Source organism: Phoca vitulina, unplaced genomic scaffold, assembly GCF_004348235.1.
Source record: "Phoca vitulina isolate PV1807 unplaced genomic scaffold, GSC_HSeal_1.0 scaffold30, whole genome shotgun sequence".
In the NCBI taxonomy this organism is placed as follows: Eukaryota; Metazoa; Chordata; class Mammalia; order Carnivora; family Phocidae; genus Phoca; species Phoca vitulina.
In genome coordinates, this window is record NW_022589733.1 from 4,300,244 (window position 1) to 4,317,579 (window position 17,336).

At 38.5% G+C, this 17,336-nt stretch overlaps 1 protein-coding gene across 9 annotated transcripts in view; it reads left to right on the top strand.

Annotated features, from left to right (window-relative positions):
• Nucleotides 1-17,336, top strand: part of CYLD (CYLD lysine 63 deubiquitinase) — a 65,248-nt gene that overhangs the window by 29,335 nt on the left and 18,577 nt on the right. For all 9 annotated transcript variants that reach the window (XM_032424095.1, XM_032424093.1, XM_032424096.1 and 6 more), the window contains 5 exons: nucleotides 5,261-5,359; nucleotides 6,900-7,016; nucleotides 14,267-14,646; nucleotides 15,521-15,686; nucleotides 16,963-17,104. In XM_032424095.1, the coding sequence (XP_032279986.1) occupies nucleotides 5,261-5,359; nucleotides 6,900-7,016; nucleotides 14,267-14,646; nucleotides 15,521-15,686; nucleotides 16,963-17,104 (904 nt within the window). The remainder of the gene's footprint in view (nucleotides 1-5,260; nucleotides 5,360-6,899; nucleotides 7,017-14,266; nucleotides 14,647-15,520; nucleotides 15,687-16,962; nucleotides 17,105-17,336) is intronic.

A 17,336-nucleotide genomic window follows, 5' to 3' on the forward strand; every position in this document is an offset into this window, starting at 1 on the left:
AGTACTTTGTAACACCCTTACATGAGTGGAAGTCTAGGCTCCCCATTTGGCCTTGGGTGGGGCCACTGTTTTTTTCTGTGGTGTTTGCCTGGTGTTGAGTGATTATTATCTAATATTTTTCTGTCTTACTAGGTTTCCTCTTTTCTCATCCTTTGACTAGAGAGAGCTGACTTGTTGGGGCTTTCTTTTGTCTATACCCATTGGCGTTTCCAGTTTGCTGGCTTCTTCAGTGCTAAGAGGGATACGTGAGGCAAGAAGAAAATCCAGAGAATTTTCCACCTTCTTGTTCCTTAGGTCTGGAGCTCCTCACCTGGTCTGCCTTCTCCTCTCCACCTTCCAGGGTCTTCTAATTTCTGTTTTGCATGTGATGTCCAGAATTTTTAGTTGTACTTATCAGGAGGAATAGGAAAAGGTATGTCTACTCATCTTTCCAGCAGTGGAAGTTGCACCTGTTGTTGTAAGTTAACAATAATAGATCTTAGGCATCGTTTCATATTAGTATATGAATTGCATACTTAGTCTTTTGTTTAAATTATGCATTGTATTTCATTTTATGAATGTACCATAATTTTTTTAACCAGTTCCCCTACTCTACTGATGGGCATTTAGGTTGTTTTCAATCTTTTGCTCTTACAAGCAGTGCTTCAGTGAATAACTTCATGTATATGTATCAGTTTGCAGGTGGTCCAGTATAGCTAAAAGATAGCTTCCTGTCTTACTATCCATATCTTCTTAGAGAACTGTGTATACATTTGATAGGAGAGTCACTGTTGCCTAAAGGAAATCAGAATATTTCATTTTAGATGGATCTGATTGTGAAAAAGTCACTCCTTGTATGAATGTGTGCTTAGATCTACTTTCCTACAACTTCATGCACTGATTCTAGTTCAGAGCTAGTGATCAAGATAGGACAAATCCAGCTCCTCTTCCTTACAACAATCCTTAGATATTCAAAGCTGGATGTCTTTGGAACCTTCATCTTCTGTTCTCCATCCTAAAAAGTTTGAGTCATTTTAGCCATTGCATGATTTCCAGATACTCTGAATAAGACCTGGTTTGTTGAAGATGTTTTTTTACACTTGGGCATCTAGAGGGAAATGGAATACTATAATCAATATGTTGGCTAATGGTTGCTAATGACAAAAAAATTGACCCCAAAATTTTGGGGACAGCCCTGTCACAGTCTGAATTATATTCCCAGAGACCACTGTAATGCCTTCCTTGCATTATGAATGAATGACTGCATCTATAAATCAATAAATTAATAAATACTGAGCTTACTCTTGACTTAAATCCCCGATTTTGTTCATGCATATGTCTGCTTCTGATCTGTGCTTGTACAGTTGATTTGGAGGGCATCAGCTGGACTTTGCATTTGGCCCTATAAAACTTTATGTCATCAGAGCTATCCAGTCTTCCAACATTTTCAGATCATTTTGGATACTAATTGTGTCCTTGCATGTATTGTTTCTCTCTCTCAACACCATGCCATCTGTACTCATCTGACTACTTAAATGGGATATATTTTGCTCATATTCATACAAAATATTCATAAGATATTTTTTAAAAAGGTAACTTCCTGGAAGTAGAGTTGCCGGGTCAAAGGGTATGTGTATTTACATTCTGATAGAGAATGCTAAATGGCCTTCCACAGAGATCGATTGTCCGTCTGAATCACCTTTAATTTGAAGCACTAGATCTGAGTATGTAACCCTGATGTCATCTGATGGGACCTTCCACTTTTTTTTTTTTCAACAAGTTTTCATATAAAATAATCTAAAATATAAGGAAAGCATTTATTTTGATCAGCAGCAATCCTGCCTCATGAAGACATCTTTTTTTTTTTTTTTTTTTTAAATTTTATTTTATTTCTTTAAGATTTTATTTTATTTTATTTTATTTATTTTAAAGATTTTATTTATTTATTTGACAGAGAGAGAGACAGCGAGAAAGGGAACACAAGCAGGGGGAGTGGGAGAGGGAGAAGCAGGCTTCCCGCTGAGCAGGGAGCCTGATGCGGGGCTCGATCCCAGGACCCTGGGATCATGACCTGAGCCGAAGGCAGACGCTTAACGACTGAGCCACCCAGGCGCCCCTCATGAAGACATCTTTGTGTAGTTGTTATGTATCGTACGTTGGTATCTGGTTTTATAATACCTCATTTTACCCAAGTAAACTTATATTTTCTCTAGTAGCTTTTTCTGTGGATATTAAACTCTCATTTGGGTCTGAATTATGCTCTTGTGGCTGATGATGTTAAGCAGTACATCAGTTAAGTGATTTTTCTCAATTTAATGGGTCATTCAAATTCACAGACATTTCTTGTGGTTTGATGGTTTTGTTCACTAGTGTATTGTCATGATTTCAACCCAAGATTCTCCAAGAGATTTTTGTTTTTCTGATTAAATTAACAAGAGTGATGGATGAGCTGCTACTTTATAACTTTTTATTGAGTCATAATTGATATAGAATATTCTATTAGTTTCAGTTGTACAAGATAGTGATTCAGTGTTTTATACATTACCAAAAAATGATTGCCATGATAGGTCTAGTTACCATCTGTCACCCTACAGATTTATTACAATATTATTGGCTCTATTCTCTATGCTATACATTACATCTCTGCGATTTTTTTTTTTTAAATAACTGGAAGTTTGTACCTCTTAATCCCCTTTACCTATTTTGTCTGCCCACTTCCCCTTTCCCCTGGCTACTGCCAGTTTGTTCTCTGTATCTAGGAGTCTGTTTCTCGTTTGTTTTATTTATTTTTTTAGATTCTACATATAAATGAAATCATATAGTATTTGTCCTTCCCTGTCTAACTTCTTTAACTTAGCATAATACCATCCAGGTCTGTTCATGTTGTTGCACATGGGGATTTCATTCTTTTTTATGGCTGAGTAATAGTCCTGTGTGTGTGTGTGTGTGTGCATGTGTAACACATCTTCTTTATCCATTCATCTGCTGGTGGACACTTAGGTTGCTTCTGTATCTTGGCTATTGTAGGGATACATACATACTTTCATCATTTTGAATGTAGTCCTGCTTTGTATATATAATGGATATTCTTCATCTGGTTTCTTTTACTCAACCCAGTCTCTGTGTTGTATATATCAGTAGTTTATTCTTTTTTTTATTGCTGTGTAGTGTTCTGCTGTATGAACAGATTACAGTTTGTTTATTTTGCTTAGAATGGATTATTTCAGCTTTTGGTTATTCTGAATGAGGTTGCTATGCACACTTTTGTACATGCCATTTGGTGGACATATCACACTATCTCTTTTAATATCTCTTAGGCATAATTGTTTTAATCTCACAAAATTGTCTGCCGGATTGATTCTTTATTTACTTTCCCATACTGTGCTCACTTTGGCAGCATGTCTACTTTCCCATACTTACTTTTCCTGAGATGGTAATCTCCTAAAATTCATTTAAGGTAGAAGGCTTTGGTTTTGGATCATGAACATAGCAGTGACAAAGAAACAGTATTTGGTATGTCATTGCTGGAGGGCAAGTTAGATGTGGCATAGAATTCTGTAGGAATATCTATTCCTCAAAATTGGTGTTTGACATTCTCTCAGACAAAGTCTTTGGCGAAGATAGCTACTGTTTACAACTCCAGTGCTGTGTTCCTAGTCTTTGGAGCCCTCCCCTAATCACCCCCAGAACAGCCACCAATGGCTCGTCCATGTGGCCCTCTGTTACTGCTAGCCTCTGTTAAGACCGCTTGCTGCCTTCATTGTAATCACCACTAACTGTATCATGTATGTAGGATATCACGTGCATGTGTGTATCTTTCGAACATGGACTTACATGTAGCTAGTTACAGTTAATAGTGGGAATTAGTTTTCTTTAGTCAATTTATATGCCATCATTTGGGGACTTTTTTGCCAGTGACTGAGAAATTTTACCTTCCACAGTAGCTCTCATATACTTGGAGACTTGGAGATACTTGAATGGCATCATCATCAAAGTATTAGTAAATAGCTTTTACTATATCACTTGGTTGAAATCATGGCTATTTAGTATAATTCTTGAATTAAAATAATTTTTCATTTGATCATATTCTGACACATTTAAGATACAGTTTAACACTGAAATCTTTTCTCCCTCCAACCATGATTTATATACATTACCAAGCATGATTTATATATGATTAATTCAGTATTATTTCCTTTTTCTAAAAAAGTGGCCTTTTCCTTATGTTTAAAATGTAAAAATTTTCCTATTTTTTTCTTTCTGTTCTCAAAAACCTACTGTGGGTGCTATCGTTTTTTGCTGATATACAGCTTTATCAGGTATGATTCCTGTGTCATGTTGGACTTGACAGATATGTTGTTGAAATTTCCCGGGGAAAATCTTTCCAGATTGACTCTCTACATTTGCTTGATCAGTATTTGTGAATATCTGATGAAAATTGTTGGCCTTTAAGGTATAGAGTGGTCTATCAAAAACAACTTTGCCAAATTTATTACACCTATATTCCAAAAAGAAGTTTTGAGTATTTTCTTCAAAAATACTGGTATTTTTCTCTGGTTTTCTTCACCATTAATCTGTGTATAGTTCTCTGCATTTTTCCTGTTTATACGCATACATGTTTGTATACTCGTCAGTGTTATTCTTAACATACATGATTTTTCAAACTGCTACATATTTCTAACCAGATTTTTTCCAGACTGTCTTCCATGAAATACATTGGTCTGAGATGCTAAAGAGAATGGGACAAAAAATATTATAAAATGTTTACTATATCCCTCTTTGAGAGATTCACCATGCACATTAACATATTAAAGGATCTGGTGTTATGCGGTAAAGAAATTTGTTTACCTTTGTTGATCTCAGCATCTTCTAGAAATATTTGAGTGTAGAACACTTCATAACACCCTGGGTGTTGTGGGGATACCCACTGGGGAACTCTTGCAAAAGACTGAGTAGAGTTTTCTCTGTAATGTTTTAACACATCAAGTAATAATTGATTAAAAGTGATTAAATTTTCAAGAAGTTAAAACACTTAGCTGAATTGTATTTGGGTTGTATTTTCTTGTAGAAATTACATTTTGAAATACAGCATTGATTTTTTTTTTCCTGTATACTCTCTTTCAGTACTTGTGTCGACCTTTAAACATTCGTAAAACTACTATAAAAATGCTGCTTTTTTGTAGGAAAGAGGTTTTTTTGGTTGCTGTTATCATGTTTGCTCGATTGCTTCTCTTCTGTAAGAAGTTGCTTTGATCCTTAAAAAATATGTTTACTGTTTCAGATAGCGTGACACAGGAAAGGAGACCTCCCAAACTTGCCTTTATGTCAAGAGGTGTTGGGGACAAAGGTTCATCCAGTCATAATAAACCAAAGGCCACAGGTATGGGTCAGGAGACTACAGTTCTTAGATATTAACATGGTATCTGATTTGCCATAGCACTGAAAGGAGGTTGAAAGTTTTTACTCAGTGTATATGTAGGTTCTCTTCTTCCAAACGTTTTTAGTATTTCACTAAAATTTTTTATAGATGCTCTTGCTTAAGCCAAGAGTTCCCAACCTTTTTTAGTTCATGAAAAGTTTTCTGTGAGGACCTGTGTCTTTTGTTGGTTTGTATCAGCTGGTTTTTGGAACCCCCTACTTGTAACATTTGTATGTAAAGTTTAGAGTTACAACTGTACAAAATCACCCTATCTGGATAATGTTAGAGAGGGTAAAGTATATAGAGAGTAATTATGTGGATTTTGCTAACAAAATGTGGCACAAGATAAATTCCAAACTGCTAAGCAAAAATTTTTGTCTCTCTTCCAGAAACTCCCTCACAATGCATGTGGAGTTTTTAGCTTTTTTTCTTTAGCTTCCACATATTTCATAGTTTTAAAGGATGGTGGTTATACAAGCTAAACAGCTAATTTAAAGAACTGTAAGAATGTTTGTTAACTCAGATGTGGGTTAGGAGCAGAATATTTTTTCCTCAGTTATCTGGTGAACAAAACTACTTTGGCGCGTTTTAAAGGAAATTGTATTTTAAGAAGTATTTTATGTGACTTTGGACCCTGGGAGACTTAGGATTAAATGGGAGACACAAGTAATCATTATTTTTTGTGTTAACTTATGGATCTAGATAGGATAGCTCACACTTGTTATTCTCACTTAAATATAAATAGCCTACAGATTTTCTGAAGACATGTGCATTACTTGTGTTGTAGCAGATCTTAGTTATAAGCATAAAATATAGAGCTATCTGCTTTAAATTGAAAAAAAAATCAGATTTTGTATGGGTTCTAGAAATGCCCTGCTCTCACCTACAGCGTGTCCTCTTAGTACTGAGGCAGGGTAAGGTCTTGAAATGTCGGTGACAGGACTACACTAACTCTTTCTTACTTTAATATAAAAAAAATAATACTGCTTCAGGTTTTCAAAGGCATGAAGAAATGAAGCAAGGAATTCGATGATGAAGAATTCCAAACTGTTTAAATTTTTTAAACTTAATTGGCACACTGATTTATGTATACAACATTTGAAGATAACCTTCTTCTGAAAGAAACAGTTTTAAAATAACAGGTTAAATTTGGGAGCCAATAGGTTCATCACATGAAATTGGGGAATGGTGATGTTGACACTTGGAAATAAGCCATAGAAGGTGAAATAATTTTTAAAAGCAGTTTGTCTTAAAAAAAAAAAAAAAAAAGCAGGCTCTTTTTTTAACTTCTTCCTGTTCCCCTCCTATATTGATTCTTGGGTGGAAGAATTTTTTGACATTGCCAAAGTGGTTGAAAACGCTAATAAAATACATTGTGTTTGTATACCTCTATTGCTTTCTTAAGCAATTGTTAACGCTGTATGCATGTTAATTTCTCTTAGGGAAAAGCTTTCACACCATATTGACTTTATTTTTAAAAGAAACTTTTCTTGATCCATAGGCTCTACCTCAGACCCTGGAAATAGAAACAGATCTGAATTCTTTTATACTTTAAATGGATCTTCTATTGACTCACAACCACAACCCAAATCAAAAAACACATGGTACATTGATGAAGGTAATCCATAATTTTAGTGTCTTTTATAATGATCCTCTCCTTTTAGCTCATCAGGAAAAAAAATAAAGGCTTTTTCACTAGCATATCTCATTTTTGGAAACAGAATGAATAGGCCACTCTTCAGTAATATGACTGAACTAAAATATTTTGTACAATTTGAACTGTACTGCTGTTAAGATTAATACAACATTCAGAAAATGTATTAGTAGCTCGTTTTCTTCCCTTAGCTGATCTTTAGGGTAGATCTCTAGAATCAGTTGAATCATTTAAAGTCTTACCTGTCTGGGTCTTTCTTTACCTCTTTAAAACACTCCCTTTTTACCTTTCTTTGGTTCAGGGACGTCATTTTCTTCTGGTTTATTATTTTCTTTGTTCATCCCTTCAGTAAATATTTATTGAGTGCTTACAATGTGCCAGGCACTCCTCTAGGTACAGCAGTTACAATGGTGAGTGAAAAACAGGGTCCTTGCCCATTCTCACTTTATGATCAAGTTATTAAAACGGACCTTAATCAGACCATCACAGAAACAGATCTAGAATTGCAATCATGGTGAGAGCAGTGAACGCACGTGATGCTGTGAGAGCATATAAAGGTGGATTTTACCTATGGGGGCTCGGGGATGTTTCTCTGAGGAAGCAGTGTGAGCTTAAATTTACCAGAGGAGTGCGAGATAACACAGGGAAAGGGACAAAGAACCTTTTAGGCAGGGGGAATAGCATATGTAAAGGCCTCGTGGAAAAATGGAGCTGGTGTTTGCCAAGGACTAAAAAGAGCCAGAGTAGCTCGAACAAAGAGAGAGGCATAACATTTTATGAGAAAGGCTCACAGGGCCAGGGCATGTGGAACCTGGTGTGCCCTATTTAAAGGAAATGGGAAGCCGCTGAAGGATTTTCAGCAAGGGATGACAATGACCAAGTTTGCCTTTTGAAAATCATTCTGGCAGCATGGTGGACAGTGGATTGAAGCAGGGACCGTGTGGATATGAGGGCACCATTGAAGGTGGTTGCAGGGCCCAGAAATAGATTATAGCAGCTAGGGCGAGACTTGTTGGGGGAAGGGATGGGGAAAGTGGATGGTGTAGGAGATATTTAGGAAGTGAATTGATAAGACTCAGATAGACTGAAAGTGAGAGCTGAGGAAGAAAGAGGTATCAGTGATACTCCAGATTTTCTGGCTTGTATACTTCTATGATTATAGAGGAAGGTGATGAATTTGATTTTGAATATGTTGAGCTCCAGGGGCCTTTTGAACTTCCCAGAGGTGATTTGTCAAGTAGACAGTTGGATATACAGGTCTGGAGCATAGAAGAGAGTTAAGAGCTGGAGAAGTAAATTTGCAAGTTGCTCCCACATATTTGGTGATTAAAGTTCTGTGAATAATACCACCTTTGTTGAGAGTGGGGGGCGGGGGATGGAGGGTGAGGGATAAGACCTTAGTGGCTGGGAGACACAGGAGACAGAGAAAAAGCAACCGGAGGGAGGTGAGGAAAACCAGGAGGTTGTTGGGTTAAGAAGCTGGGGAGCTAGCGGACAGCAGTATTGAATGCACCTAGGAGGGCAAGGAAGATGAAGACCACACGATTACCTGCTGGATTTAGCCAACGGAAGCCATCGATAACCTCAGTTGGTTATGCTTTCGTGGAGTGAGGAAATGGAGACATGAGTTCAGCTGCCTAAAGTGGAAGTTTAGGCATCATCCTGGACTTCTCTCTCTCATTAGTCACATCCAGTTGTCACCAAGTTTTCTGGAGTTCCTCCTCTTCAGCATCGCTAGAATCTTTCCCATCTTCTTCATTTCTGCAACACTGCCTTAGTTTGGATCCTTTGTTGCTGTCTGGTTAGTATAATGGCCTTCCAACCGGTTCGTCTGCCTCAGCCTTGTTCCTTCTGAATTTATTCTGAACAATAATAACCACCCTCACCATCATCTTTATCATTGCTACCATCATCACTGTGGCTGACGTTTCTTGACAACTTACTGCACCAGGCATTGTGTTACACGCTTTAGATGCATTACTTTGTCCTCATACCAGCTTTATGAGGTAGGTATTTTTACTTTGTCTCTTGTTACAGTGGTTAAATACCTTGTGCCAGTGTTGCACCCCAAGTCTGCTTAACACCAGACCTGCCGCTTTTGATCACTGCACTGTGTTTCTCTTCACATTACTCTCTGGTTGATTTTTCTAAAGCTATATCTGCTCATGTCTCCCCTTTGCTGGATATCGATTAATTTTCTCCTGGCCCTTGAAGGTAAAAATCCAGATTCCTTACTTTGGCCTGTTGGACTCTTTTGCGGCATGGCTTCTTACTTGTTTCTGTCATTTGTCCTGCATTCTGGCTCTAGCCATGCTTGGAGTGGGGCCATTTTGGAACGTGCCATACTTTTCTCTTGGCGCCTGTTGTTCCTCTTGCCTGGAAATCCTTCTTCCTGTTCCTCCCACTCCGTGCTCAGGCTTACTTCTATCCATCTGTTCAATCTCAGCTTGGGTATTATTTTCTCCTTGGAAGCCTTTCCCGTCTCTCCTGGGTTAGGTGAGGTGCCATCATAATTGTTTGTCGCCTGTCTCTTCTGCCAGACTGGAGTTCCAATTGCCTCGCACAGGGCTTGGCATGGAGTACATTTCGTAATTGTTTGCAAATTAAATCCAAATAAGAATTGAAGAGTACTGTAGAACTCTGTAATGACTTTTTAGTTATCATATGGATTATTTATATTATACATAAACAAATGTAACAGTCCAAGTCTACTGTTACCTCCCTTGGGCTCAGATACTCCCTTGGGCTTAGATACTCATAGGAAATGATTTGAGTGAGCTCTGATTTCGCCTTCTCTGTGCCTTCGTTTCGACTTGGGTAGGATATTGTGAAGATAGGCAGGCATAGGACCTCATCCCCAAGATTCTTCCTATAGCCATAGAGCAGGGAGCTTCCTTCAGTGATGCTTCTCCAAGAGGGTTCTGTCTCCCGAGAGACTACTTTGGTAGGTTTTGGCCCATATGTTAGCAGTTATCCGCTCTCTCAAAGATATTGGGAGTGTTGGGGCACCCGGGTGGCTCAGTTGTTAAGCGTCTGCCTTCGGCTCGGGTCATGATCTCAGGGTCCTGGGATCAAGCCCCACATCAGGCTCCCTGCTCTGTGGGAAGCCTGCTTCTCCCTCTCCCACTCCCCCTGCTTGTGTTCCCTCTCTCTCTGTCAAATAAATAAATAAAATCTTTAAAAAAAAAAAAAGAAAAAGAAAAGATCTTGGGAGGGTTGAGACAGCAAGGGCCTGGCAGGGTCCTTTGGTGAGTCACAGCCCTGCTGGCCTCTGCACAAGCATGGGGACTGTCCATGGTGGTTATGGCGCAGCCCCACTCTCTCCCTCTGTTGTTACTGGTGGCTTTGGGAATGCTTTTCCTATGAGCTTCTTTCTTTCTAAGGAAAGGAAACTAGTAAAACCGTGGGTTTGTCATAACCTAGGTGACATTAATTCTTTAAGTTTATGCTATGATTTTATTCTTTTTTTTTTTTTTTAAAAGATTTTATTTATTTATTTGAGAGAGAGAGAATGAGAGACAGAGAGCATGAGAGGGAGGAGGGTCAGAGGGAGAAGCAGACTCCCTGCCGAGCAGGGAGCCCGATGCGGGACTCGATCCTGGGACTCCAGGATCATGACCTGAGCCGAAGGCAGTCGCTTAACCAACTGAGCCACCCAGGCGCCCCTATGATTTTATTCTTATACAGTTTCTGTAGTGTGGTAGAATATTTTTAACTTCTTGACTTTAGTCTAATGCTAAGTGTATACTGAGTGTATATAAGAACGTGGGTCCTAAACGGGATATATAAAGTCATGAAATCTATATGGAGTAGGCCTTCATCCTTAAATTAGAAAATAGAAGTAATTTCATTGTAAAAGAACATTTCTTTTCTATAATTAATTTCACTTATATATTAAAAAGCTTTTTTTCCTACAACATTTGATTCATGTATTCACTTTTTTCTTAAATGTTGAGTATTTTCTTGTGTTAGTGGCTATACCAAGTGCTGTGGATTCAACCATGAAGCCTCATGAAAAACCATGAAAAAGACAAGCAGAATTCCTGTTCTTATGGAGCTTATAGTCTGGTATGACAGACAGTAAATATGTAGACAGACAAGGTAATAATCAATGGTGCCATGTGCAAGAAAGAAATGAACAGGGCATGATAGCATCCGGTGGGAAGCCAGCTACCGTAGAGTGTTGTGGAGAGGTCTCTTTGAGGAAAGGATATTTGGGTTGAGATCTGGATGTTGTGAGTGAACCCGTCAGAGAAAGAGCTTGGGAAGAACATTCGAGGCAGAGGAGATAGGAAAGGCAAAGACCTGAGGTGAGAAAGAGTATTCGAAGAACAGGAAGTAGGCCAGACTGGCTACAGCATGGAAAATAGGTATATGAAAGGAATTTGGACAGGTAGGTGGGAGCCAGATCATCCAGGACCTTGTAGATCTTGGTGAGAAATTTAGTATTTATTATAAGAACACTGGAAAGCCGTTGGAAGTTTTTAAATAGGGGAATGATAGAAGATCATGGAAGATCTTTAGATTTTAAAAAGGTCTCTCTTAGAGTTGTATGGTGAATAGTTTGGAGAGGGACAAGAAGAAGGTCAGATCAGGAAAGAGACTGGTTACAGGGTGAAAGATGATGGTGGCTTGAATTAGGGAGATAATAGGGGTGAAGAGAAGAGGATGAATTTGACATATATTTTGGAGCTAGAACCAAATGCTTTGTGGATTTGGGTTTTGGGCTTGAGGGGTTGAGGGTTTGAGAAAGAAAAGAATAACTTTTAAAATTCCTATGTTAAAGGGGATCTTGGGTGGCTCAGTTGGTTAAGTGTCTGTCTTCGGCTTAGGTCATGATCCCAGGGTCCTGGGATCGAGTCCCATGTTGGGCTCCCTGCTCTGTGGGGAGTCTGCTTCTCTCTCCCTCTGCTTTCAGCTCCCCTGCTGTGCTCACTCTCTCTGTCAAATAAATAAATTAAGTCTTAAAAAAAATAAAGTTCCTATGTTAAATATCATTACTAAAGAATCTTAAATGGATAACGTAGATAGAATAATGAGGTACAAAGTACAGTGAACACTCATGTAGTCACTACTCACTTTGAGAAAAAAAACTATCATCGTGACCTTTGAAATTCCCTTGGAGCCTCTTCCTAGAATCCTTCCCTTCATGCTCTCCTCTGAGCTTCTGTCATCTTTAATTTAGTGTTTATCATTCTCCTGGTTTTCATGATAGCCTTATAAGTTTGTACATCTAAACAGTACACTGTTATTTGTGCATGTTTCTGAGCTTCCTATAAAGGAATCAGACTGTATGTATGCTGTAATTTCCCCTCAGTATTATGTTCCAAAGATTCATCACAGTAGTAGTATGATTATAATTTATTTGTTTTCATTGCTGTATAGCGTTCCATTCTGTTTCATTCCATCGCTGTGAAATGTCTAAATATACCACAGTATATGTTTCCAATCGACCACTGATGGACATTTGAATTGTTTTTATTTTCCTGCTATTATTAACAGCTCCGCTATTAACATTCTTACACGTGTCTAGACTGTATACTTAGAAATGGATTCACTGGGTCATGTCATATGCACATCTTTCCTTTACTAAATCATGCCACACTGTTCCCAGAGTAGTTGTACCAGTTTACACTCCCATCAGCATTGTGTAAGGGTATCATTTGCTCTTCATCCTGACCAATAGTTAATGTTCTAAGACCTTGAACTTTTGAAATATCTCACATTGCTTTTGTCTTTTTTTTTTATCTACTTACTAGTGAGAGCAAGAATCTTTTCACTGATGTGTTGGTGATTTGGGTATCTTTTTCTGAGTTGCCTTTCAGGCCCTTGGTCCATTTTTTCCTAGGTTTTTTTTTTTTTTTGTCTTTTTTATATTGATTTATAGGCTTTTGTCCAATTTTAATCCTTTGTCAGAAATATGTATTATAGGGGCGCCTGGGTGGCTCAGTCAGTTAAGCGACTGCCTTCGGCTTGGGTCATGATCTCAGGGTCCTGGGATCTAGCCCCGCATCGGGCTCCCTGCTCAGCGGGAGGCCTGCTTCTCCCTCTCCCACTCCCCCTGCTTGTGTTCCCTCTCTCGCTGTCTCTCTCTCTCTGTCAAATAAATATAAAATCTTAAAAAAAAAATATGGATTATAAGTGTTTTCTCCTTGTCCGGCTCATATTCTCACTCTTGTTATGATGCCTTTTAATGAATAAGTAGCTCAATTTTAATATCATATTTGTCAGTCTTTTCCTTTATGGCTTGTATACTTGTATTCAAAAAATTACTCTCTGGCCTAAAATCACAAAGAACATTCTTGTGTATTGTCTTCCAGAAGCTTATAGTCTTGCCTTTCACATTTGTCTTTGAAACACCTGGGGGTGATTTTTGTGTAGAGCATGCAGTACAGGTTCAGTTTAATTTTTTTTTAAAGTTCCGGTAACTGATGATCTCAGTATTATTTATTGAGAAGTTTATTCCCTGCCCTTCCCTCCATGGTCTGCAGTGCCTGCCTGGCATCTGTATTAGTTATCTTAAGGAAATAGCTTTTGGCTTTCTCTTTTTGTATGTTGGTTTTGTCTTAAATTATTTTCTGTTTTTGTAAATTTATCTGGTTTTGATTCTCTTTGCTGTAGGTTTGTCTTCTCTTTCATTAATTCCTGTTTTGTATTTATTCTTTTCCTCTTGACTGTTTTTTGGGAGGTTAATCTGTTCTTCCAACTTCCTAAGTTGTATTCTGAGTTCATTAATATTCTTTTTTTTCTAAAATAAACTATATTAAGTCTGTACATTTCCTTTGTAAGTACTAATTTAGTTGTGTTCCACAAGCGTTTGTTGCTTTCTCTTTTTTCTTTATTTTAAAATTTTACATAATCATTTCTTTGTTGGTCCTTTAGTTACTTAGAAGCGTCTTTCTAAATTTTTTGGTATTTTTTGGTACTGTTTTCTAACTTAAATGTATTATGGACAAAGTAAAACCTATTTAATACCAATCAATAATAGATTTTTTTGGTTTGAACAATTGGGTACCATTTTCTGAGGTAGAAAAATCTGGAGGTGGGAGGAGAATCTAGACCACTGTTTGGAGAGATTAAGTGTGTAGTGCTTACAAGAATCCTTCTAGAGTCAAAATGGGCAGTTGGACTAGGCATGTATATTAATTTTTAGAGATATGGGCATATTTAATGTTCTTGAATACATTTTTCTAAATAAGAATAATTTTTTATAGTTGCTGAAGACCCTGCAAAATCGCTTACAGAGATATCTCCAGACTTTGGACATGCTTCACCACCCCTGCAGCCTCCTTCCATGAACTCATTATCCACTGAGAACAGATTTCACTCTTTACCATTCAGTCTGACAAAGATGCCCAATACCAATGGAAGTATTGGCCACAGTCCACTCTCTCTGTCAGTTCAGTCCGTAATGGGAGAGCTAAACAATGCACCTGTCCAGGAGAGTCCACCCTTGGCCATGACTTCTGGGAACTCACATGGTCTGGAAGTGGGCTCTCTGGCTGAAGTTAAAGAGAATCCGCCTTTCTATGGGGTGATCCGTTGGATTGGTCAGCCACCAGGACTCAACGAAGTGCTAGCTGGACTGGAACTGGTAATTCAATTTGACTTAAAAATTGCAGTTCTCTTCTGGAGTTCTGTGTATTTTTTTCCCTATTACGCTTTTTTGTCAAAATGTTTTGTCAAAAAGGCATCACTAGAGAGACATTTTATTCCCGTGTTGCCCAACTTCTTTGCCACCCACGAAGCATCTGACCCACTTGTTCCTGATGTTAGTTGATCTATGTTCAACTAATGAAAACAGATTTTTAGACTAATGTGTTTAGGCTCATTACATTAAACAGAATACAGTAAGGAAAGCAAATCTGTTATCAGCTTTCTTTTTCTTCCTCAGTCTCCCTCCCCCAGTCAGTTCTAATATTTATATCATTGGTTTTAAGATTAATTGCCATTTTTAGAGATTTTTTGTGATCTTTATTAGAGGGAAAGATTTTCCCTTTGGAGACTAGGAAAGCATAACGTTTGGCCTTTCATGATCTGGAAAGGATAATTTGAGAACATTTAACTTTTATCTATAAAATATATTTCTTAAAAAATTTGTTTGCATGCCAGTGAATGCTACTTTTGGGGAGGGGCAGTTGTTAAAATAAATCGCCTCTGCCCCTTAGTTTCAGTACTTGTGGAAATGGTGTGGGAAAGTCGGTTAACCAGGGAAGGTTTAAGCACACATTCTAGAAGAAAATACACTGAGGACTTCATGTTGGATTAAGGAATTAATTTCTTAAATGATTAGTTGTGGGCTGAAGCACTGGTTAGTCGATCCCTTTTTTCTGATGGAGTTCTCGGGACAGGCGTGATGAGGGAATTCTGAGAAAGGCTGAGCCAGAAACACATCTTAGCAACCTTCGTTCCTTGTGTGCTATGTTGCAAGGGGCAGAGTAACACATACCGAAGCATTTCTTTTTCAGGAAGATGAATGTGCGGGCTGTACGGACGGAACCTTTAGGGGCACTCGGTACTTCACCTGTGCCCTGAAGAAGGCGCTGTTTGTTAAACTGAAGAGCTGCAGGCCCGACTCTAGGTTTGCCTCTCTGCAGCCAGTTTCCAATCAGATTGAACGCTGTAATTCTCTAGGTATTTGGATGCCTTTCGTTTACTTTACCAATGTGGAGTGACTCTGGTTCTGATCTCAGGCCATTTTGCAGTAGGAGGCAGTGACAGCGTTTATACATATTTCTTGCCGATGTTCATCGGCTCATAAATCAGTAAAAATCGCTACTTGGTGTATAAGAAAGTTACAGTTGTCCCAAGAGGGGACTTTTGAAAAAAATATCAGGAAAAAAAATGAGATTTGGAAAGTGAAAAATAGTGGGACTTATTTTTCTCTTCCTGTTGGTCGCCAGCATTTTTTTAATGTTTTTAAAATATTTTATTTGTTTGACAGAGAGAGGGAGAGAGCACAAGCAGGGGGAGCGGCAGGCAGAGGGAGAGGGAGAAGCAGGCTCCCAGCTGAGCAGGGAGCCCCGGGGCTCGATCCCAGGACCCTGGGGTCATGACCTGAGCCAAAGGCAGACGTGTAACTGACTGGGCTGCCCAGGAGCCCTGGTCGCCAGCATGTAATTTTTAAAAACACGGGTGGAAATTGAAAAGTGGCCTTCTTTTGGTGTATCGAGTACACCAATAAACAGCTTATCAAGGAGTCAGCATTGTTACACGAAGTAGTTTTAGATTGATTCATAGAGGACAGATACCCTCATCATTCATAACAGGGGACAGTTTCCTGATGCTATCCCTTTCCAGTTTTGGGTAATAGTTGTGAAGCATCTTTTTTTTTTTTAAAGATTTTATTTATTTGAGAGAGAGAATGAGAGCATGAGAGGGGCAGGGTCAGAGGGAGAAGCAGACTCCCTGCTGAGCAGGGAGCCCGATGCGGGACTCGATCCCAGGACTCCAGGATCATGACCTGAGCCGGGAAGTTGTGAAGCATCTTGACAGTTAAGCAACTATCAATAGGAAAGCCATCTTTATGAAAAACATTTTTCATTACAGTTGAAGTAGTGCTGTGGAATTTTTTTGTTTTCTTTTTCGACTTGAAGATGAAACATCTCAGACAAATTATAAAATATTCGGGGAACAAAATATTTTATTTGGCAGATGCTTTTTATACAGTACTTAATACCCTGAAGTGTTTTTTAAATGGTGGAGGAAGTGAGGTTGAAATGAGCAGTAGCATTTTTACAAGCCAAGCTGGAGAACAATGAACCCAAACCTACCTTTTACTTAGTTTTAAGTCATGAAACAAATTTTGCCTCAGAATACAAAAATGTATTTTAAAATGAAGAAATATATGGGAGTACGTATTGTAATAGTTAAAAAGGGGACTTTGGCATTTTCATTTTTATGTTTGCAGCATTTGGAGGCTACTTGAGTGAAGTAGTAGAAGAAAATACCCCACCCAAAATGGAAAAAGAAGGTTTAGAGATAATGATTGGAAAGAAGAAGGGTATCCAGGGTCATTACAATTCTTGTTACTTAGACTCAACCTTATTCTGGTAAGTTTCAAATTAATGCAATAGGGATATAGTTCCACGGGGGCAGAGGCGTGTGTGTGTGTGTGTGTGTGTGTGTGTGTGCGCGTGCACGTGCATGCGTGTACATGTTGCATGTGCATGAAAGAAACTGCTAACTGCCTTTGAGTGGCTGGGGAACAGCAAAGAAAGGGAGATTTACATTTCATTATACCCTTTGGAAGCTATTGAACGTGGTCTTGTGCTCGTATCCAAA